Source organism: Pantherophis guttatus, chromosome 2, assembly GCF_059756535.1.
Source record: "Pantherophis guttatus breed Tessera chromosome 2, ASM5975653v1, whole genome shotgun sequence".
NCBI classification, from domain to species: domain Eukaryota; kingdom Metazoa; phylum Chordata; class Lepidosauria; order Squamata; family Colubridae; genus Pantherophis; species Pantherophis guttatus.
In genome coordinates, this window is record NC_142064.1 from 146,085,787 (window position 1) to 146,109,224 (window position 23,438).

Below are 23,438 nucleotides of genomic sequence, written 5' to 3' on the forward strand. Positions count from 1 at the left end.
GCATAATTTAAATGCTATTTTAAAAGTTTTATCATACTTGCGCTGAAAAAGTACCGTAAATGAGTAAATTGAGATGTAGGGAGGATTGCAAACTACAATCCTTCCCCCACCCCTGCTTTAAATTAGAATCCAAAAATTGTATGAATAAACGTATCTGTACTTTAAATGTCAAGGATTTTTTTTTTTTCCCTTTAAGGCAGGCAGACTTAAATGGACAGTAAGTATCAATTTGTGGCGATTAACTCCTTGGGGATAGAGTATAACAGGAACTTCCGATGGGAGCATGCCTCGCTTAGTTTCTCTGCGGTTCTTCCTGTACAACTGATGTCTTAGATTTTGCCTCTGCCCCAAGAATTACGTGTATCTTTCTTGATTTACCACGTTCGAATTGCCACTCCGAAGAAACAAGTGATTCGTCTCTTTGGATTCCTCTCCTGAGTTGGTTGAAAGATGGGTGGCGTTATGTTTTAAATACTTTTTTTAAAAATAAAATATTAAAATGTTTATACCTTATCCTTGAACTACTCTAACTCGTTCCTGCAAGGCTTTTCGGTGCAAATAGACTTGAGCGTTACATAAAAATCTTTCGCTTAAGACTCTGCTGGGCTGCTTCCTAGTTAAAGAGGAAGAACGGATTACTTCGCCGCCTCAGCTAGGCGATTTTTTTCCTCTCTTCCACCCACCAAAAATCTCCTGTTTCCCATAGCAAACGGAGGGTCATCGGTCTCAGCCAATCACTGATTATGAGCTCACAGATGGACGTGGAGGTTGGCCCAATGGCAACCGCGTAATCAGTTCATTATACTAAATACATGTAAGGCCAGCTTTCCCCATCCAGCCCTGAGAGTGAGATGTGATATAAAAGCAGCGGGGCGGCCCCTTCCTCTTCCATTCTGTTACTTACATCGACTCTTAGCTTGTCGGGAGAAGTAACATCCAAGGCTTCCATTTAATTCCCCCTTCTCCTGTTTCTTGCCATTCCTTCGTCAGCATCATGGTAAGCGGTAGCGGAGGAGGAGGGGAGGGGTGAGATGGGTCGGGAGCGAATCATCCAAGAGAACTGAGCTGATCCAAGAGAACCTGGGGTGGGGGCGGGTTGCGGGGGAGGAGGCGAAAAGAACGCGGAGGCTGGGCGGGAATTCTCGGAAAGTCAGGAAAAAAAATCAGGGGAGGGAGGGGGAGATGCACTTATTAGCTTTCCCCAGCCACGCGCCCTCCAGATGGATAGAAGCTGCAAAGCACTAAAAGGGGGGAGAGGGAGGGAGGGAGGGAGGGAGGAAAGACCATAGATGGTTAATTCCTAGAAAGGGGTTCTGGTTCGGCTGTCCCGAGCGGATCGGAGAAGTGACGTAGGCTTGGAAGGCAATCCTTGGAAAGGCACCCAGGGAAACGGGCGGAGAGGAGAGAACGATCTGGAAGGCGGTTCTGCTTGCGCTGGCCACGGCTTGAAATCGAAGGGCGGGAACGTGGGTCAGTCGCATTCCGAGGACTGCGGGGGTTGGGGGCGGAGTACGCGGGAAATGTTCTGGAACAGCCTTCCCTGCTCCGGGGTCCTCCGGATGCGCAACTACCTGGGTGTGTTTTTCTTTTAAAGGTACAGTAGGGCCAGGCGTCTGGAGGACGCCAATTGGATTACGCCAACTGAATTACGCTGTCCTGGAAAATGGGCGGGAGGCTCCCCCCGGGTTGGTTGTCATGATAGAAACGACCCAGAGGTTGCTCGGGGGGCGGGGGAGATCGTTAGGAAAAACTGGTCGCCTTTAGCCTTACGCCCATCATCCCGTTAGTCACGATACTCGCACAGAGTGATTAATTGTTTCTGGCTGCAAGTCCTGAAATGGACTACTAGGACTTCATAACGTCCCACCTGTGTTGAAGAGAGCGCGAAAAAGCCCTCAGGTTTTTTTTTAAGGATTGATTTGAATCCAGTCCTAACCAGTCTAACCCTAATAACTAGATCACTACATCGCCCTGGGCTGACGTAAGGCCGGCCAGCTGCGAAATGTTTCACTCGAAGGGAGAGATGGCCGTTTCCCTTCGCGGCAGAAAGCGGCGGTTTCCCTCGGCCCCTCCCCCGACGGCCGTTACACTTTCCCGCGCTGGATGCCGATCTGCCTTGAGGTGAAAGAGCGGCGTGCGCATGCGCGCCCCCTCGAGATGGGCGCTGAAGGTGCTCTGGTGGAGCTGCGCAAGCGCTTTCAGTTACTTGAACAACTGCTCAGCTCGCCAAATGATCATGAATCAGTTTTCCAAACAAGAAGCGTATCCAACCTCCTAACTCAGTTGGGGACATTACAAGTTCTAGAAGCCTCACAGGAGGCTAGGCAGGGTTGTGGGAAGCGGTCATCTGAATCAATAGCTAGAGGTACGGCGGGTGCCTGGGCCCCACAGTTTAATGGAAGGGATATGAGGTCAAATAACCTGGCCCTGTGGATGAAGGGCTTTATGAGTGAGTGAATTGAAGGGACTTGAAATTTGTGAAATAGTGATATGGTATGGACACATCATGGTACCCCATCATAATTTGTGCTGCTGCATTCTGGCTCAGTTCGTTAAAAGTGTGTAAAATACCTTGCAATTATTCAAGTGAGGTGGCCAGGGCATGGATCACTAGAGTCTCTCTTTGCAAAAAAAAAAAAAAAAAAAGATACCAGGTGCAATTGGCATGCAAGGTGAGCCCATTCAAAGAATCTTTTTGTCATAACTGGCACTTTCTCTTAAGGCAGAAACCATGAGTATAGGAGGATTCTCAGATTGCACCCAGTTCTGTCTTGGGGAATGCTATCCCTTTGGGAGATAAAAATAGAACATCTACAAATCTAGCAGGTTTCAAAGCCCTTAATCTCCAGACTTTGAAGGCATCACTTGGTTGGCCACTTTAATACTATATTTAATATCCCTCCCGATACTGTCTGGAACTAACCTAGGATGAAAGAGGAAAACCATTGTAACATGGTACCTTCTATTCCTAACCTCCTCTGCCCCCCCCCCCCCCCGCCCCCCAATTTGTGCTGAGAACCAGGGTGGATAGACTACCCACAGATAGTAATGTCACATATCATCTGCAACTGTCATTAATGTCATCTCAGTGCTTTATTCCAATCTGAAAGTTGACTCAAAAGGATCTAGATAATCCATTCTTTCCACTGGACATTATGGAGCTGCAAATTTGACCACCTTTCCTAAAAAGGGGAAGTTTAGTGATATGACAAAAATGGTCTAGAAACATTAGATCCAGGGGACAGACACACTATCTCTTTTAAGAGGTACCAGAACCATACTATTACTTAAGGGCATATTTCATGCAACGCACATCTTCCAATAGGCCTTTAGCCACTTAGGAGGGACACAGATATTTGAAGAGTGCTTATTTTCCCATGACCAACAGTCTCAACTCAGATAACTCTAGTGTAACCCAATCATCTCCAAAGGATGTAAATAGCCAAAAGTCCATTTCAGATCAGGTTCAAGCAATTTTGTCCCACAGATCCCTCAAATAGCCTTCACAGCAGTTCTGCAGATGTACTCCAGACCAAATCCTACCTAAGAGGGACTGGGTTACTTGAGTAGAACTGCTGGCTGTCTATCTGCAGATGCAATAAGAGGGAAGATATATTTTACCACACAATAATCATTAATAATAGCTCTTCTTGATTTGCTCTTCATTTTTCCCCAGAGGTGCTCTAGGTTATCTGCTTTATTCTTGAAAACCAGGGAATCCTCCCTGCAGAGGGGAGTGGCTGCATTAAGCAGCTCTGCAGTGCAGTGGGAAAGCTGATACAGTAGCAGTAATCCACTGACACTTAAACTTATCAACAAGACTTGTCTTTCAACTACAACCCTTTTTTGAGGTTATATTCATACTGTATATGTATCTATGCTGTTTGTTTAACTGGGATTTACTCTACCTATTTTTTAAATTGATAGGTCACACTGAATCATAAACCAGAAATCTGGAATACAAAAATCAAGATAATCACTAGATGATAGAAAAAAATCTAATGCAGCCTGGATTTTTACTCTTGGAATGTGGTATCTCTGTCAAAACTAACCATTGACTGATAAGCTAACTAGCTATGGTTGGCTAATTTGTAGCTTAAAGTTCCTTGAATCCATTTCTACTCTGATATATCGTAAAATACATATATACATATGGTTAAACTGTTTTCAATTCTTCAGGATCTAGATCTCATCCCTCTTAAAATCTTCCCTGCATTTTGTAATTGATTATCCTTTAGAATTTAAATGTACAAGTTTGCTTTGCATATTGTCTCCAAATTGAACATATGTATTATGTATTTGCAGAGGTGCACTAATTATAAACTACATAATTATATCATACAAATGCTGCAGATTGTATCAGACTTCTTGCAGATACAAGTATGTGCATTTGAGTGCATAAGTTCATAGTATCCTGCAGATGCCATCGCAGATCTAACACAAAAATCATGTTTTCATAGTGCATCCCTGTAGAAAAGTGCACACAGAAGTCAGTATAAATAGTGAAATGTGTGCATGTTTCAAGTACATGGCTGAAACAACTGTTAGTGGTCATAAGAATTTAGTACAGTTCTCAGATTTGAACAGCTTATCTGCCTCTTTAGAAGGCAGTCTCCTGTCATTTAAAAGGCTTAATTGCCAGACATCTTTGTGCCATCTGTTGAGTGTAAGATTCTTAACAAGGTCTTCAAGGAATGTGTTACAACAGGTGGTGCTCAGCAGGTTGAGCTGGGTCTGTGTAATGAACACAAACTCATGAAGGGAGTGCAGGAGGATGGGCATGTGCCAGGAATTTAAAGCAAGGCCTTAGATAAATCGAGCAACAGGCTGTAAGCAGATGTTCCACAGAGGAAATCAATGCTAGGGGGAAAATCTGCTTGGCCTGCTTCCTCTGTAGACGTGGGAGGCTGACTGCGTCCTTTTTGCTTTCTGGCTTGCAAGAAATGCAACTACGGTACAGGGAGTGGCAGCAGGGAGTAGCTCATTCATGAAGTTTTTAGAGACTACAGAATTCCTATCAGACTAAGTCTTAGATATTAAATTTTATTGTACTTGGAAATAAAAACTAAAGAGTTCATTTCTTTAGTGTTGTAAACTGAAATAACAGTTTTAGTGGGATTCTAAACTGGAACATAAAATGTCCTCTGTTACATATTAATAATGTGTGTCTAGTCTAATACATTTATCAGTTTTATTTGAAAAAGTTTGAATGCTAAAGTCTTTGTTTATGGCTTCTTTGGAACAACCTGGCTTAGACAGACTTGTGCCATGGTCCTTGGCTTGTCATTGGTAGTTTTTTGTTTTTTAACTTCAAACATGATATGAAGACATGCCAGACATGAAACAGAAAAACAAAGATAGGATAATGCAGAATTAAGTTGGCAGTGGTTTGTTTGTTTTTTTGTCACCATAATGGAGGCTAGGTTCTCTTTATAAGCTGCTGAGAATTGCCTCGAACTACAATATAGGCAGCATATAAATTTAATAAAATAAAATTTTAATAGGTAAATAGAAGAGGCTCAATAACAGACGTGGCAATATTTAAGAATCAAAAGATCTTGACATTTCCAAGAAAAATAATCTGTTTTTATCCTTAATTTTTTATTTGTTTTTTATACTATAGCTGGTCTTAAATTTTTTGTGAGAGCTTCCACAAAATGCTTCTTCCCATTAGATTTTCACATGCAATATCTGTTTATAACAATTTCCTTTTCAATAGAGTTCTAATTTACATACAGTTATGTTTTATAAAGGATAACCCTCTTAATGCAGACCAAAAGCTCATTAAGTCTAACATCTGGTTTGCTGCAGTGGCTAATCAGATTTCCTGAAAGCCCTCAGCCAAGAATGATAATCTCTTCTTGGAAATTGACTGGCATGTAGTCTGGAGGTCTGCACTGACAGTTTTAAAGTTCAATATTTAATCTAGGCATGGGCTGATGTGAGTGAGAAAGGTAGAATGAAAGAGAATATCAAATTTTTATACCACCCATCTCACCTAAGTGAGAAATATGCAGCTTTACTGTTTCTCTATCCTTGCTACAGCGTGAGTGCATCTCCATCCATGTTGGCCAAGCCGGTGTCCAGATTGGCAATGCCTGCTGGGAGCTCTACTGCCTTGAACATGGCATCCAACCAGATGGGCAGATGCCTAGCGATAAGACCATTGGGGGAGGAGATGACTCCTTCAACACCTTCTTCAGTGAGACTGGAGCTGGCAAACACGTCCCCAGGGCTGTATTTGTGGATTTGGAGCCAACAGTGATTGGTAAGACAATTCATGTATGTTTTCTCATGCATACATATTTTTTATTAAAAGAATATAGAGGTCTTAATTTGGGGCATTTATTTTCCAAATAGATGAAGTGCGCACTGGAACCTACCGCCAGCTATTCCACCCTGAGCAACTAATCACTGGCAAAGAAGATGCTGCTAACAACTATGCCAGGGGACATTACACCATTGGCAAAGAGATCATTGACTTGGTCCTTGACAGGATTAGAAAACTGGTAAATAACTTACATATTTGCATAAGTGAACATTTGGAATAATCTTGATAGAAGAAAAAGAACTTTTGAGTAGTTAGCATCTGATATTCTGGAAATAGACATTCTTTTAGGCTTATGTTATCTCAGCTTGAGTTATCCCTGATCTCCGTGCTTTCCGCCGTGCCCTCAAGACCCTGATGTTCCAACAGGCGGGGCTAAACATATGAACATGTGAATGATTTTTTAAATGTTATCTAATTCTGGGTTTTATTTAATTGACCAAACTAAGTAATAATTTTAATTAGCAATTTTATGATGTTTGTGTGTCTATATTTTTCTTGACTGTACACCCGCCTTGAGTCCTACGGGAGAAAGGCGGTATAAAAATTAAATAAATAAATAAATAAATAAATAAATAAATAAATAAATAAATAAATAAATAAATCTCAAGATGAGATTTTTTTTTAAAAGTTTAATTTAGTTTATTTGATTTATATAATTTGATGCCATTTTTTCTAAGTGGCAGTTAAACATAAATATGTTGCAACTGTGGTATAGTGGACTTGGGCTAAATATTTCACTTCCTGGCTTTGAAAGCTATTAATTGAATTGAAGAAATTTGACTCACCATAATCTTACAACACATTGCTGCTTTCTGGTCACCTTGGACAGTGAACAATATTAAAATACAATTATAACTACAATTATAAAAATTAAAATAGGTAGTCAAGCAAAGTATCACATTCAGGACTGAGCACAGCAATAGGACTTTAGGGCCTGCCAAAAGACCTGTGGGGTCAGGACCATCCTCCAGAGAGAATATTCCATAGGGATATGCTATGATAAAGAGCTCACCTTCTGGATCCTGCAAACTGGGATCCCTTAGCTGATGGGACCCAGAGCATGCCCATTCTGCTGGACCAGACAAGACTGGTAGAAATCCTTTTTATCCTTTCCTAGGACCATAACCTTTTTTTCTTGAAGCTTGATAGGAGTTGATTACACATGAACAAAATTCAAAACAGCCCTGTTTGATACTGGCTTAGAACTTGCTTTCATAACTTTATATTAATTACCTAGTCTCTTTACTAGTATGATTAACTGTTTCTTGTATGCTTTAATATTGGGCTATTATTTATAGCACCATTTTGTTGGTGCTTACCCCCTGAGCAGAATCTTGATGGATTGGAATAATTAAAGTGGCAGCAGACTGGAAATTTACAAGCTTAATTTTGGTGGCAAGAATAGCATAAGCAGAGAGACAAAATGTAATACATATCTGTTCCTAACAACACTGATGCAAAGGGAGAAATGTACATTGAGGTCTCGTTGCATGCAAATACATGTATGATACAGTTGCATCATGGTGCATGTGTCTTTCCTTCCCTGATCCATACAGTCTATGAAACTGAAAAATGCCCGGTTATTGCAAGCAGGTAAGGACAGAAATAACCTCCGTGACCTAGAAAAAATCATTCCACGAGGAATAATGACAGAAATATTGTTTTTGTAAGCTAAAAACTTAGGAAGTATCACATTTTGCACTGTAAGTAGTAACACTACTTTCAGTCCCTTAATTAGGCCTTGTTAATAACTTTATACTTTAAAATAATAATCTTAAAACAGGCATGTTTCTGTTGATTTAATGTATTCAAAGAGAGAAAATTCCTGAAATTACTGCATGAAATCTCTTTGTTTTTTTCCCCAACAGGCTGACCAGTGCACAGGTCTCCAGGGTTTTCTGGTCTTCCACAGCTTTGGTGGTGGCACTGGCTCTGGCTTTACATCCTTGCTGATGGAGCGCCTGTCCGTAGACTATGGCAAGAAGTCCAAGCTGGAGTTCTCCATCTACCCTGCTCCCCAAGTATCCACAGCTGTCGTTGAGCCCTACAACTCCATCCTGACCACCCACACCACCCTGGAGCACTCCGACTGTGCCTTCATGGTAGACAATGAAGCCATCTATGACATTTGCCGACGAAACCTTGACATTGAGCGCCCCACCTACACCAACCTCAACCGCCTTATCAGCCAGATCGTGTCGTCCATCACAGCTTCCCTGCGATTTGATGGTGCCCTGAATGTAGATCTGACAGAATTTCAGACCAACTTGGTGCCCTACCCTAGAATCCATTTCCCTCTGGCTACCTATGCTCCGGTCATCTCTGCTGAAAAAGCCTACCATGAGCAGCTTTCTGTAGCAGAGATCACTAATGCATGCTTTGAGCCAGCTAATCAGATGGTGAAATGTGATCCCCGTCACGGTAAATACATGGCCTGTTGCCTGTTGTATCGTGGTGATGTTGTTCCCAAAGATGTCAATGCTGCTATTGCCACCATCAAGACCAAACGCAGCATCCAGTTTGTAGACTGGTGCCCCACTGGTTTTAAGGTTGGCATCAACTACCAGCCCCCAACCGTGGTCCCCGGAGGTGACCTGGCTAAAGTGCAGCGTGCAGTCTGCATGCTGAGCAACACCACAGCCATTGCTGAGGCCTGGGCCCGCCTGGACCATAAGTTTGATCTGATGTATGCCAAGCGTGCCTTTGTCCACTGGTACGTTGGAGAAGGGATGGAAGAAGGGGAGTTCTCAGAGGCTCGGGAGGACATGGCTGCTCTAGAGAAGGATTATGAGGAAGTGGGTGTGGATTCTATTGAAGGAGAGGGTGAAGAGGAAGGAGAAGAATATTAGATCTGCTTTGCCACATCTCTGCTGCATGGCTCGTCTCCATGATGTTTCATTTAACACACTTAGCTTACTAGTTATCTGGGGCAGTGATACTACAAAGGAATGCAGCAGACACTAGGATGTCTTGCCATTCCACCATGTGATCATGTCAATTTTCCATGTCTTTTAAACGTATCATGTCTGTGAAATAAAAAGCTATAAAACATTTTGAGTACGTGCCATTCAATACATTCTTTTAACAAATATCTCGAGTGTTAAGATTTTTTGCAACATAAATATAAAATCTATTTTAGGCAATTTACTTCGGTGTACTACCTACCTTGGCTAATTCACAAAATCAGCCATACAAGTTAAGTTATAGGCATTAAAGTTTCTTGGCTTTATTAACCTGTAAAATAACTAGGCAAAAATTTTATACAGATAATTTCTTTTGATTTTAGGTTCTAAATTGGTATACATGTGCATGGTCTCTGATTAAATCTTTCCTATATTGAAAGAAATTGGTAAATTCCAACAATCGTCCATCAATTATTTCACTATACTATGGCTGAAGAGAAATAATATAATCTGTCAACACAAGGGACAAATTCAAGATATTGGGGTATACGTTATTTTTGTAACAAAGCATTTTACTCACTTTAAAAATTGGTCAGAACTGACTTCCAGTTGGCTTTTATTAAGCCTGACCTATTGAACTATTTTTTGAGATTTCATGGTTTGAGTACTTCCTTTTGGTCATGTCTTCAATTTTGCTTATATCTGCCCAAGATGGCAAAATGTTTGAGATTATCTAGCATGACACAATTTTATTTATCTGGAAATGCTATGCTCTGCAATTGACTGATACTTAACACCAACAAGCAAATTGAATTACAAGCCTACTTTTAGTAATCCCACATATTCAAAGAGGCTGGGGTTGATTTGGGTGTCAGCCATAATGGCATCTTGATTGCTGGGATCGCTACAGAGCCCATCAGTTCTGACATATTTTCACTTTGAACTGCAGCAGACTAACCAACACAGCATTTAAACTGAGAATGGTGGCAATTTTAATTTACATAAATGCTCCAATGTTTAAGATTTGTAGAAAGTTAAGAGTGTCAAAATGCTTACTAATCTTAAAATATAGCTTCCGATGAATTACAACACTTGTATGTTTTGTAAAATCTACTATCCCAAATAACACTTTTTGGTCTTATATTTATTATGAATGTTACTTATTTTTAATTAAGTATATATTGGATTGCAATCTCAAAAAAGATTTTGTTGGCTTGGAAGCATAATGGATACATAAAGAAAAAAAGTGAAATTTGATAACTAAATCAAGTTTCAAGATTTTACTAAATGATCATATGGCTAAATTTCTATTTGCCTTTAAATATTATCCTGTATTATTTCCTTTTTACAAGCCCCATTATATCAGACCCATCAAATTAAGAAAGAAAATTAATTGGCGCCAATGCTGAACACTTAAAAAATGAAGAGTTTTGGGAAGTGATTTTTTTATTTAAGGCATACATAAAACAATGAAAAAAGCATAATAGAGAGGGAAGCCCACATAAGAAACATCCTGATAATTCAAAAGCCTTTTTAATATTAAAGCAAGATGCAGCTTTTAAAAAAATGCAATATTTCTATAGAAAAAACATGTCCAAGAGCAATTTATGAGAAACTACATCCTAATTGCTGAAAATGAACAACGAAACCTAAATAAAACCATAATTAAAGAATTTTATTAATTTTTCAGCCTTGCGCTTCTGCACTTCTAAATACCACATTAAAAAAACCAGCACCCCAATCTCAGTATTTTGCTATACTAAGTCTGGCAGCTAACAAACTACAGGTAGTCTTCGACTTAACAGTTCCATTTAGTGACCATTCAAAGTTAACTGCACACTGAAAAATGTGACTTACGACCGTTTTTCATAGTTATGACCTTTGCAGCATCCCCCATGGTGACATGATCAAAATTCGGATGCTTGGCAACTGATTCATATTTATGACCATTGCAGAGTCCCAAGGTCAGGTGATCCCCTTTTGCAAACTTCTGACAAGCAAAAGTCAATGGGAAAGCCAAATTCACTTAACAGCCGGGTTACTAACTTATCAACTACAGTGTTCACTTAACTGTGGCAAGAAATGGAGCAAAACTCATTTAACAAACGTCTCAACAACAGAAATATTGGGCTCAATTGTGATCATAAGTTGAGATCTACCTGCATATTTTCACATCCAATGACAGCAGTTGAGCTAGTAGGGGAAGCTCTAGAGGTCTCAAATCACCTGTCTCAAAAAGCCTTTTTGTATGTACCCTAGTTATGCTTCCTGTTCTGGTATACCTGCTTCTTAGTTTACACTGTGGCTGTTTATGTTACAATGGAATGCCTTTATTGTACTTGGCATCTTATCCCAGAAATAGGGCTCCCATAGTCTTGGCATCTTCTGATTGAGCAGCTTTTTGTCATATCCCTGGGGAAATCAATTCTCATCCTCCTTTGTCAGGAGAATGATCAATCTCACCAGAAAAAAGACAAAGAATGAAAGTTTATTTTAAAAAAAAAAGGGGGGGGGAGGGAGAGAAATGTAAACAACTGTTTTTAATTTAAGTTGTTTTAGAGAAAGGGATTACAGACGATTCAGATTCCCCAGCATCATCTTAGAAGAACCTCCAATAGAAAACATGCAGAAAAAAATTAAAGCTCTTAGAAGATTCTGAGGAAAAGGGACAAAGTGACTAGAATTCAATATGGTACCCATTTCCTCAAAGCTTGCAAAAGAAATGAATAAACTTAGAGACTGCCACCAGAGAAAACATGCATTAAATTAATTAAACCCATCAAACACACACAATAATTTTAATAATACAATTTTAAAGTAGTATGATGCCATCTATTGACTATTTTGGAGTCCAAGTTTGATTCCAAAACTTGTGAGGATTTGCACAATATTGTTTTTGAAACTTTTGATTTTTTTTTACCATAATGCACATAGTTCAAACCAGGGGTGGGTTCTACTTACCTTTACTACTGGTTCGCAGCGGGAGCACGCACGCACTTCTGCACATGCGCAGATCACCCATGATGATGTCGTGCGTGGGCGGAGCCTCTCGCCGGTTTTATTACCGGTTCTATAGAACTGGACCGAACCAGGAGCAACCCACCACTGGTTCAAACCCTTTGTTCATACTTTTTAAAAAGCGTTTCAGGAGAATCTGTTACAGATAATGTTGAAACACTTTTGACTTTAAATAGTATGAATATTGTTATGTTTTAGGTTTAAGCTTCTGATGAAACTCCCATCATTTCATCTGATATCCTTTTACACGTTATGGTCAAAAGAAAAAGATTTCCCATCAATATTCAAATCTCAAATTCTATAAAATCTGTTTTCTTCCCATTCTGCACACAGATCATATTTATCCATAACATGTTTAAAATCTGATATCAAAGAATGGAAGAAAAGGGAAGAATTAGGACTCATAAATTGCTTCCGTTTTGTCAAATATTAAATTAAATATTATCCTTATCAGATATTTAAATAAGGATGCTATAATTGTAGATATGATTTTAAAAATGTTTAGGTAGAATAGTGTAGTTCAAATTGATCTGAATTCCAATTTTCTTCAACCTACTGTTTTCCTGCAAGAGTAGGGTCTGCTTTTTATTATTATTATTTTTTATTAATTCAATTTATATGCCACCCTTCTCCGGAGACTCAGGGCGGCTTACAATGCATTTAAAAAAAAACCATTATAAAAACATTTAAAAATTAAAACATTAAAACCCATTCACACCATTCATGGCCGGTTCTCACAAGATCGCAACAGCGAGATCAACGGCCCCAGGCCTGCCGGAAAAGCCAGGTCTTCACCACTTTTTGGAAGGCCAATAGGGTGGGGGTGGTCCGGACCTCAGGAGGTAACTGGTTCCAGAGAACTGGGGCAGCCACAGAGAAGGCCCTCCCCCGTGGGCCCGCCAGCGGGCATTGTTTAGTTGACGGGACCCGGAGGAGACCGTCAGATTAATTAACACCATTGCATGTGATCAAATGCAGCAACCTAGTCCAATGGGATAATCTTCATGTCAGCATTGTGTCCTGCTACTTTTGCTTTTGTCTTCCGTGTTGGTATTTGCCATCAATATTAAAAAGGTAGGCAGCGCAAGCAACGATGTGGAATACTGCTCGTAAAATGTGGCCATACCATATTCCCAACTTATGTTGAGTTTTGAACAATAGAAATACTTTTCATTTTAAAGGATCAAAGCAGTATTTTAGATGTAATATATGTAAGACTCTGAAATGCTTTTGTTGATAGCACAGGATTTGCCCAATCCTGATTTTTAAGTAAAATTATACATTAATTAAATAAAAGGAATTATTTTGCCATGAGTAGAGTAAAAGCAAGGAATAGACAAATAATAGAATTTTAGAAAGACGTGATACTTACATATGTAGGATATCTTACCAAGCAATAATAAAATGCTATGACATATTTTTTAAATCTTTCAACCATAATTTTCTTTAACTGATGCCAAACTTTTGCAATAATTACTCAATACTATCTCAATCCATCTAGATAAAAATACAATAGTATAGTATACGGTAGTATAATAGCTTCTTAAACCTGGTTTTGTAGCTCTTTATCCATTGATTCATATAATAAATTATTAAAATTACTATTTTATTATTTATTTATTTACAGGTAGTCCTCAACAACAGCTCACTTACTGATAGCCTGAAGTTACAATGGCACTGAAAAAAGGGATTTATGACCATTTTTCACACTTATGACCATTGCAGCATCCCCATGATCAGGTGATTTACATTCAGATGCTTGACAACTGACTCACATTTATGACGGTTGCAGTGTCCCGGGGTCATGTGATCCCCTTTTATGACCTTCTGACAAGCAAAGTCAATGGGAAAGCCAGGTTCATTTAACAACCTTATTACTAATTTAACAACTGCAGTGATTCTGTTAACAAATATGGCAAGAAAATGGGGCAAAACTCACTTAACAAATTAAGTTAGCGACTTAACTCACTTAGCGACATAAATTTGGGACTCAATTGTGGTAGTAAATTGAGGACTACCTGTATTTTCCTGCTTGTTTATTTGTAAGGTCTATATCAGGGCTGGATGCATCACGTACTGGTCATGCCCACCCCCATTTTAGCGAAGGGGGAAAAGCCGCGATATGTCACATGACGACAATGTGACGCCATAAGTTTGACACTCCTGATCTATATAATTTCTCCACTCCGGAGGCTCAAAGCAATTTCACATGGAACTCCATTTTATACAAGCAGTAACACTTTGATATGGATTAAGTAAACAGAGGGTGCCAGCTCACTGACGTAAAAGTATTTAGTTCAAATTGTAATTAAATTATATCATTGGTAGGATCTGAAATAATCATATCAGATGCAAATAAGTTTAATCCATAAATTCTATTTTTATATTGTTCTTGAACATGGACCTTCCTCCCAATACTTTGATAAAGAGATTGAACTAAAGTGGGGAAAAACAGGAAAGTGAGGTATTGCATGATTCCACTGATAGTGGAATCTACAGAAAATTCTACAGATGTCTCTGGGGAAATTAAAAGAAGCTGGTTTTTTTAAGCTTTAAGATAGTCCTGTTATAAAACCAATTTTTGCCCAATAGGTCTACATATTCATGTCCCAGATTTTTTTTATTGGCATCATGTTGTCTTCTCAGCAAGAAATCTATGGATGTTTCTAAACTTTGCAAGGCCTCTAGATGGCGACTTTTATATGTAGATGCTTCTCTAGGAGATGAAAGGCTTGGAATTCTACCTACTATTAATTGTGGCAGACTGGTAACACCTTTTCTGCCTAACTAATTTTATTAAAAGGCATACGCTTTTGTTAGCTACAGTTCCTCAAATAAAATGGAGTGGCTCTATCACTTGTAACTGAACATTAAAGTAAATTGTAGTAGAGTAGAAATGTGGAAGAGGAAGGAAGGAAAGAATCATTTTTTCCTATAATTAAGTAAGGGAACACTTAATTAATTAAAAACTATGGCAAGAAAGGTCGTAAAATGGGGCAAAACTCACAACTGTCTCGCTTAGCAACATCAAGTTTGGCCTCAATTGTAGCCGTAAGTCTACAATTACTTTAGTTTACTTTACCTGTATAAGTAAACCTTCCTTGATATAACCGAAACTTTCCAAATAATTAAAACCCTGCAGTACAGTACAAAGAAGGCGGGGCCAACCACTAGAGGATGCTATTCCACCACGGACAACACTGGGCGATAAAATAACGAACGTCCAGCTCAGCCTATGCACTGAGTTTTAATTTCCCGAAACAGCCAATGAAAAGCCGCAGGTTAAGCCCTTATCTAGCCAATCGGCTCTTTCCCTCCGGAGGGGATGTGGCAAGTATAAGCTCTACCTTTTCCTTTCTATCGTCATTAAGCTCATCACTGCATTAGCGGAGGTTCGTTGAAGGCAGGCGATGCTTCGGTGCCTTTAACGATGCAACGCGGAGCTGCCTCCGGGCCGGGTGGACTTTTATTGTGACGCGGGTTGAGTGTTGCAACGTTCTAGATTCTAGGAGTTGCCGCTTAGGAGGAGGAGGAGTTTTCGGTTCGTGGTGGCGGCTACGCTGGGGTTCTGGGAGCCCCGTCCCCTGCTTCCCCCGGCCGCTCTGCCAGCCCTACAAACTTTCAGCCATGCTGACCAAAGGATGAATTTGGGGGATCACGACCTGCTGTCTGCGCGGGAGCAGTTATTCCACGAGAGGGTCCGCGAGTGTATTGTGAGTACGGTGGTTGTTAACGATAACAGTTCTGGTTTCTGGGATAAAAACCCTGGTTTCTTCCATGTAACTAGAATTTTAGCCTCCTTATTCCCAGTTATTAGAGACCTGTAGTCCAACATCTTTGAAAAAGGGGAAGGATTTGTATATCCCCCCCACCCAATGAAGACAAAAAAAAACAACAACTCGACTATGTTAGCTACGGGGATGATGGTTTTGTCAAGGAGAGTGGAAGCACTAAGGAAAAAAGAGACCGGGAATTTAGAGCTGAAGAGCAATGAATGTCATCAGCCTTCTTGATTGGTAAAATTTGCATTTTTCTGTGCTCTTTTATCCAAGGTAATTGAAGAGGAATTAGGAGAAAAGCAAGCTATAGTTGAGAATGAAATGGAATTGCTTGCTGCCAGAGACAAAAGCCAATCTGTATATTTACAACTTGGTGCTCTCCAGATAGTTATTTTGGACTGCACACATTGGCTATGTTTATGCATTAAATCATGGTTGTCAAAACCAAAAAACCATATAAGGTATTGATCTATCGTGTGAATCAGGTCATCATGTTGCGCCATTATGCTTTTTTTGACTAAGCTTGTAGTGTGAATATTAACCTTGGTTTAATGTTTAGCATTAAGTTTCCTACTAGGTGCCAATTTGGAAAAACTTAAAAATGTCCGTTTCTATTGTTCAGCCTTTCTTCAACGACTTGGCAATAAGTTCATTTGCTAGTAATGAAAAGAATACTGGTAATTAAAAGATAAAATTATGTGGCTGTTTTCAGCTCTATTGCACAAACTTCTGTCTCTCTTTAAATTATTTCCCCCCCTGTTTCGTACTGTTTTCAGTTGGAAGGAAGGCAGCCAGAGCCAGTTTGGTCTAGTGGTGAAGATACCAGGCTAAAAAGCAGGAGACCCTGATTTCTAGTCCCGCTTTAGGCATGAAAACTGGCTGGGTGACTTTGGGCCAGTCACGCTCTCTCAGCCCAATTCACCTCACAGGGTTGTTGTTGTGGGGAAAATAGGAGGAGGAAGTCATGTTGGAAATGTTCGCCCCTTTGAGTTATTTGTAAAACTAATAAAGATGGTACAAAAATTCTCTTAGTGACCATTTGAAATAACAGTGGCACTGAAAAAAGTGACTTATGACCATTTTTCACACTTATGACCATTGCAGCATCCCCATGGTTATGTGATTTACATTCAGATACTTGACAACTCACTCATATTTATGATGGTCTCAGTGTCCTGGGGTCATGTGATCATCTTTTTCAACCTTCTGAGAAGCCAAGTCAATGGGGAAGCCAGATTCACTTAACAACTGTGTTGCTAATTTAACAACTGCAGTGATTCATTTAATAAATGTGGCAAGAAAAGTCATAAAATCGGGCAAAATTCACTTAACAAATTTCTCACTTAGCAACATAAATTTTGGGCTCAATTGTGGTCATAGGTTGTGGACTACCTGCAAGAAATATATCAAGACAGGCAAAAAAAAAAATCCTTATGGAATGTCCAGCTTTGTCAACCTGAAGTTGCCATGCCACCTGAAGGCAAAGTGGATTTCTTGCCCAATAAATGTGAATGGAATGCACGTTTATATATAGGTATAGGATATGATCAGATATATATGAAAGTGTGTTTAAAACTAATGATTAATATCGCCTGCAAAGTAAAGGCATTTCTTTCTAAAAGGACTTGGTCACTCTTGCATAATATCAACCACTTCCTCTTGTATGTTTACCGATTTCCCACACAGAAGCCCACAAGTAATCCCCTTTCATTGAAATTATATGTACTGATAAAGGAGAATATTTGTAGCTTGTGGTTGAAATTAGGGGTCCTTGGTGCTCTCTAAGCTTGGTTGTTTTCTTGCAGATGGTTCATTATTCCAAACTAGGTAACATCATCAGTGCTTATATGTGCACCTGGGAATGAAATAATGTAGAGGACTCTGGAATGTTCCATTCCCTCCTCTGGGCCACACAGCTTTGGCCCTTACAGGAAGGTGGTGGTCTCGCAGTTTTTAGAAATTAATTCTCTGGAATGGATGTAGTTTGGATTCCTGAGCTAAACAGGCTTCTTTCAGGATTGAGCTATATCCAAAATGCCACAAACCCCATTTGGCTCAACAGATTAACTTCCAGACAACTAGCAGAGCATTTCCAAAATGGCAGAATCAGCCCAGTTCTTAGGAATGGGAGAGCAGGATGTATTGCACATCTCCACCTCTCTCTTTTGAAGGCAGAAGCTTTTTAAAAAGAAGAGAGGAAAATAAAATGGAGAGGGGTTGAGAGAAAGATACAGCTGGGAAAGAGAGAAACTTTAGAATCTGGAAAAAGGAAATTCTAGGCAAGCAACCCCTCCATTCCTCCCACTCTTCAGTGGCAATTTAGTGAAATAATTTTTATCAGCACTCTGAAAACAATGAAGTATATGAAGTAACAAATATGTTAAGGAAATTAATAGTGATTGGACTCGGGTGCAGAAACTTTGGAGGTTGAGGAAGATTTTGGGGCTGGGACTTTTGGGCTTTAGATTTTTAAAAGTAAATACAATATTTTTTGCGTCATCCAAGTGCATGAGACGCTTCATTAAAATGTATACAAGTCTAGTGAGACTTTTGCCTTGGGGAGCTCACTGTCCTGCTTTATATTTGCAAATCTGTTAGAAGTGAGGAGGTTTACATATTACTTTGAAAGTGCACCTAGCTCTTCATAAGCAATTTCAGTTTAATTCTGCTTGCTTTATAAATATCATTTGAAATTAAGAAATTGTAATGCCCAGAGAATTGAAATAAGTAATTACGAAGTTTTGAATGAAAATACATTCAAATGTTTAAATACCTGTTGTCGGGTAGTTCTCAAAAGCAGAAAGGTTCTGGCTTACATGTATGTGACTTATTAAAGTCATGCATTGCTTCATTTGAAACTATGCTGATTTTACACATACGGCATGGTATATGGCTTTCTAGAAAAAAACAGCAGCTTCATCTTTGTGCCTGCTAAAGCTGAATTTCTGGGTTACTTACTGGGGATTATTGCTATTCTGTTAAAATAATGAGCTGAACAAAGGCAAGTTTTTTCTTGCCTTTCACAATTATGTGATACTTCCTCCTCTACTACCCACTTAGTTGTCTACCTACAAAGCACATTATGGTTTCATACACCATCCTGTGTTTAACTTCCATGAAAGCTTGAGTGTAGATTTTCAACTTAGGGTATTGTGAGAAACTAGCCAATTGTGGTTTATTAAGCAATTTATTCAGTTTATTGTTATTTCTTCCTTTTTGATCCAATGTCATGTTTATGGATGAGAGCATTCACTGGTACATGCAGAGAACTCTATTTTGATATCAAACGTCCAAGCAGTTAAGTTAGATTTCAGAGTCCGTTGCATCTTTATTTGTAGATCTTTTTCTGTCCAGAGCAACCATTCTCAAAGTTCAGCATGATCTAAACAGGTTGTGAGAACCTTGGCAACTTTGATTGGGAGGAGGGGAATGGGGGGAATTAGCTTTCCCAGCGTGGCTTTGTGTGCCAAAGGTTAGTCCAGAGTTCCATCTCTGTAGTCAACATATTAGTAGGCATTAGCAGTTGTGTAACGTCTATGTGTCTGATTAGCAGGCAGTATATAGTACTTGGAGTTATGCACGACAAGCATTTAGTCCTTGGTGCCCAGTTGGCATGCATAATGAGTTTTCTGGGTATTATGTTAACCTCGGAGAAATATTAAATCACTGGCACATATGAAAAGGGAGCACTGAGAATTTAAGAACAGAAAGCCCCCTCTTGATCAAGTTCCACCTGGTCCAGTATCTGTTTCTTCAAGATCAAGTACTGTAAATGATTCTGAGAATCACATATAATTCCCCTGTTGTGAACTGGCAACAACCCTGTTGTTGCCAGTTCACCCAGCAATAATACTCAGTACTACCCCTTCTAATCCTGGAACTCTTTACTATCCTGACTAATGAAATTCATAGACTAATACTCCATGCATATCTAGTTTCTGAAAATCATGTTCTTTGGTAGCCATTATCTGACTTGTGGAAGTTAAAGGCATACTTCTGAATTATCTGCCAGCTGACTTCACTGATCCTGAGATCATTTGTTTTGGAAAGAAAAAAGAATCATTTAGAAATAATCCATCATGTAACCTTTTTATTGGCTAGGTTGTGGTGATTTATTGGCTGTGCTAAGTTATTCTTTTATTTATAGCTTGTTTTAAAGGGATAGTCATAGTTAGTTTGAAAAGGCATATTAAGCTACAGATTTATAAACTGATTAAACTTAGACACTCTACTAAGACCAAAAACCGCATAACCCACAAACTGAAATGGCTTATTTAGATGGCATTTTGCCAATTTTGTCATATAAACTAAAATCTACAGAGATGTGTATTTTTTTCAATAGGGGAAAATGTCCCAATTTGTAGATGATTTTGGTGAAATTGAGCATCTAGAACTGAATACCATGGCTAACAACTTTTCTACTTTCAAGATCTATAGTCTGGCTATTGTTAGATAGGAACTTCTTATTGTAATCAAGAAACATATTCACTACTGCTAACCTAAACACATTACCTTTCTTAAGACTCCTGTTCTTTTCGGAGGCTGATTTGTGGCAGATAGCATCTTTTACAAAAATGATTTTAAAAAATCTACAGTTTACGGGAATTGCAGAGCAGCATATAGCCCATAAAAAATGTTTAATATTTTACATATATTAAATTTAATTCTTTAAAGCAGACATTAACTGGCAATAGAGCATATTTTTAGCTAGCATCACCAGAAACTTGGCAGATTAAGTTGTTACAATCATTTGAGTGTCAAATATGTTCTAATTTGTAAACTTTATGTCTACAATACTGCTGAATATTGCTGAGAAATCATACAGAACGATAGACATACCATTAGTTGAGATTTGTATATAGTTGATATATACTATTTTATTCATGCTGATTATTACAAAGTATTGTTCAACCATGATAACCCTGCAGTCTGCTGAGTAAGGGTTCTTATTATATCAGATTTGGTACTAAAGTTCATTGTGACAGTTATGCTTCTTCATTCATTCATTCATTTCAAAGAAAGCCTGGTAACTGAATTGCGAAAGATATCCCCTGATTTGAAAGAATGCAGAGTTAAGCTCGGAAGTCCAAGTACAGTATTGTAATTAATTTAGACTGTGAAAGCATACGTTGCTAGGTTCATCTCCCTCCATCCTGCCCATGGGCATAATATTTAATCTGATTGAATAAAATCATGTGAAAGTGAATTTAAAGTCTGCAGCATAGCTATTGGCTCTGTCCATATCAGAACTTCTTTCTAAACGTCCTCCAGATGTGTTAGATTACAGCTCCCATCATCACCGATCAGCATTACTATTAAGTGTTAAGGTAGGAATTAATAAAAATAATTGTCTAATGCAGAGGTCTTCAAACTTGGCAGTTTTAAGACTTGTGGACTTCAACTCCCAGAATTTTCCAGCCAGCTATGCTATGCTATGCTATGCTGTATGATGGCTGGAGAATCCTGGGAGTTGAAGTCCACAAGTCTTAAAGCTGCCAAGTTTGAGGACCCCTGGTCTAGTGTATTTGAAAGAGTAGCACCATTGGAAAATCCTCTCAATCATCTGAGATGGGCTTTGACCCTATAAGTGTTCTGAAATTCATTGTGTACCTCTGCAGTTCCAAGTATTTGAAGGCTGTCCTGACACTCATCTGACCTATAGTGTTAGTATAATCCCACTATACTAACATTCAGAAGACATTGAATGTATTTATGTATCGTGGTAGACAGTCGTTTTATTCTTGAATAAGCCATGTTGGTTGGATTTAGACAATTTATTAAGCCAAAGCTAAGCATCTCATTATTTAATACTGGAATAGAATTAAAATATTTTTGGTCTACTTTGTTCTGGGAGTTAAAGTGCTGGCTTGGGAACCATGAGAATATGAGTTCTAGTCCTGCCTTAGGCATGAAAGCCGGCTGGGTGACTTTGGGCCAGTCATTCTTTCTCAGCCCAACCCCCCTCACAGGGTTGTTGTTGTTGTGGGGAAAATAGGAGGAGGAAGGAGTGTTATGTATCTTCACCGGCCGTGAGTTATTTATAAAAATAAAGATCTAATCTAACATCTAATAAATGTAAGTAAATAAATAAAAGCTCTGGCTGTTGTTTCCAAGGGAATAATGCCCATGGAGTTTGTATGTTGGAATAATTTTGGATACAGCCTACTTTGTGGTCTAGGGACCGATAGGTGCTGTGTATATGAACAAAGTTGCTTATATTGGAAGTCTTTGAAAAGAACAGAAACGTGTAGAAAAACCTTATCAATTAAACGCACTCGCCAACAAGCGCTTTGAAAACCAAAATCTTATCTCTGAAAGAGGGGGAAGAAACTTTGTTATCGTCTCTTCCATGCCAGGGAGATTCCATGATGCTTGTTTACTAATTATATTCTCCATCCTTCCATGTTCTAATTTTCAGTTAATTAGAAGTGCCATGCTGGGTGGCTTTATTCAGCTGGGCCTTGCTTGGCCTAGATTTCAGGGCAACAGGGCCTACTTTCTCATGCCATCTTATTCTAATTTCATAGCACAAAAGAACGAGTCCAAGATCAATCCTAATAGATGGGGATTTGCATGAGGAAATTTGACCTAAACAATGAAGCTTCAATGCTGTAAATGTCTTTGCAAATCAGAATTGGTGGTGCAGAAACCGATTTGCAAATTGATGCAAACGCTGCAGAACTGGGGGAATATTCTTGCCATCCAGAAATGAGATAAAACACTTGAAGCTTTATGAGCATAGCTGCCTTTTTTCAGATCCAAGCCCAAAGATATCACAGTGAAATCCAATCAAGTCCAGTCATTGATTTGCTTACACCTAATGGACAGAATCTTGACAGACTAACTAAAGCTATAACCTCCTTACTTACTAGACCAGTGGTTCTCAACCTTCCTAATGCCGCGACCCATTAATACAGTTCCTCATGTTGTGGTGACCCCCAACCAGGGGTGGGTTCTAAATTTTTTTACTATCGGTTCTGTGGGCGTGGCTTATTTTGTGGGTGTGGCTTGGAGGTCATGTGACTGGGCGTGGCTAGCTGGTCATGTGACCGGGTGGCCATGGTTATGTGTATAGGGACTACTCAGAGGGCTGAAAAAAGTCATTTCTGATAGATCCTCGCATTTTTGACTGGTCCTCACACTTATGACCATCCTCACATTTATGCCCGTGCAGCATTCTTAACAACCATGTCACTCATTTCACAACTGCTTCTCTTCACCATGGTGATAAGATAGGGCAAAAAACGTAAAATGTGAGGACAGTCGTAAATTCGAGGACTGGTCAAAAGTGCGAGGACCAGTCAAAAATAACTTTTTCAGCCCTCTGAGTAGTCCATGTGCACAAAAGGACTACCCAGAGGGCTGAAAAAAGTGGTTTCTGACAGGTCCTCGCACTTTTGACCGGTC

General features: G+C 39.3%; 2 protein-coding genes across 2 annotated transcripts in view; both read left to right on the forward strand.

Moving 5' to 3' along the window:
* The first annotated feature begins 837 nt into the window (after nucleotides 1–837).
* LOC117662867 (tubulin alpha-1B chain) lies at nucleotides 838–9,382 on the forward strand. Its single transcript, XM_034412557.3, has 4 exons — nucleotides 838–997; nucleotides 6,046–6,268; nucleotides 6,361–6,509; nucleotides 8,200–9,382. The coding sequence occupies exons 1-4, from the start codon at nucleotides 995–997 to the stop codon at nucleotides 9,178–9,180; spliced, it is 1,356 nt and encodes a 451-aa protein (XP_034268448.2). The 5' UTR covers nucleotides 838–994; the 3' UTR covers nucleotides 9,181–9,382.
* Nucleotides 9,383–15,604: 6,222 nt separating this feature from the next.
* The window catches only part of LMBR1L (limb development membrane protein 1 like), a 35,942-nt gene continuing 28,108 nt past the window's right edge, over nucleotides 15,605–23,438 (forward strand). The window contains exon 1 of the mRNA XM_034412556.3: nucleotides 15,605–15,965. Coding sequence (XP_034268447.1) covers nucleotides 15,894–15,965 — 72 coding nt within the window. The 5' untranslated portion in view covers nucleotides 15,605–15,893. The remainder of the gene's footprint in view (nucleotides 15,966–23,438) is intronic.

Excerpts from the sequence above, each read along its gene's own strand:
- LOC117662867 (XM_034412557.3), top strand. Across the intron at positions 6,269-6,360 it reads TTTGGAGCCAACAGTGATTG|ATGAAGTGCGCACTGGAACC; the intron begins GTAAGACAATTC and ends TTTTCCAAATAG. Across the intron at positions 6,510-8,199 it reads TTGACAGGATTAGAAAACTG|GCTGACCAGTGCACAGGTCT; the intron begins GTAAATAACTTA and ends TTTCCCCAACAG.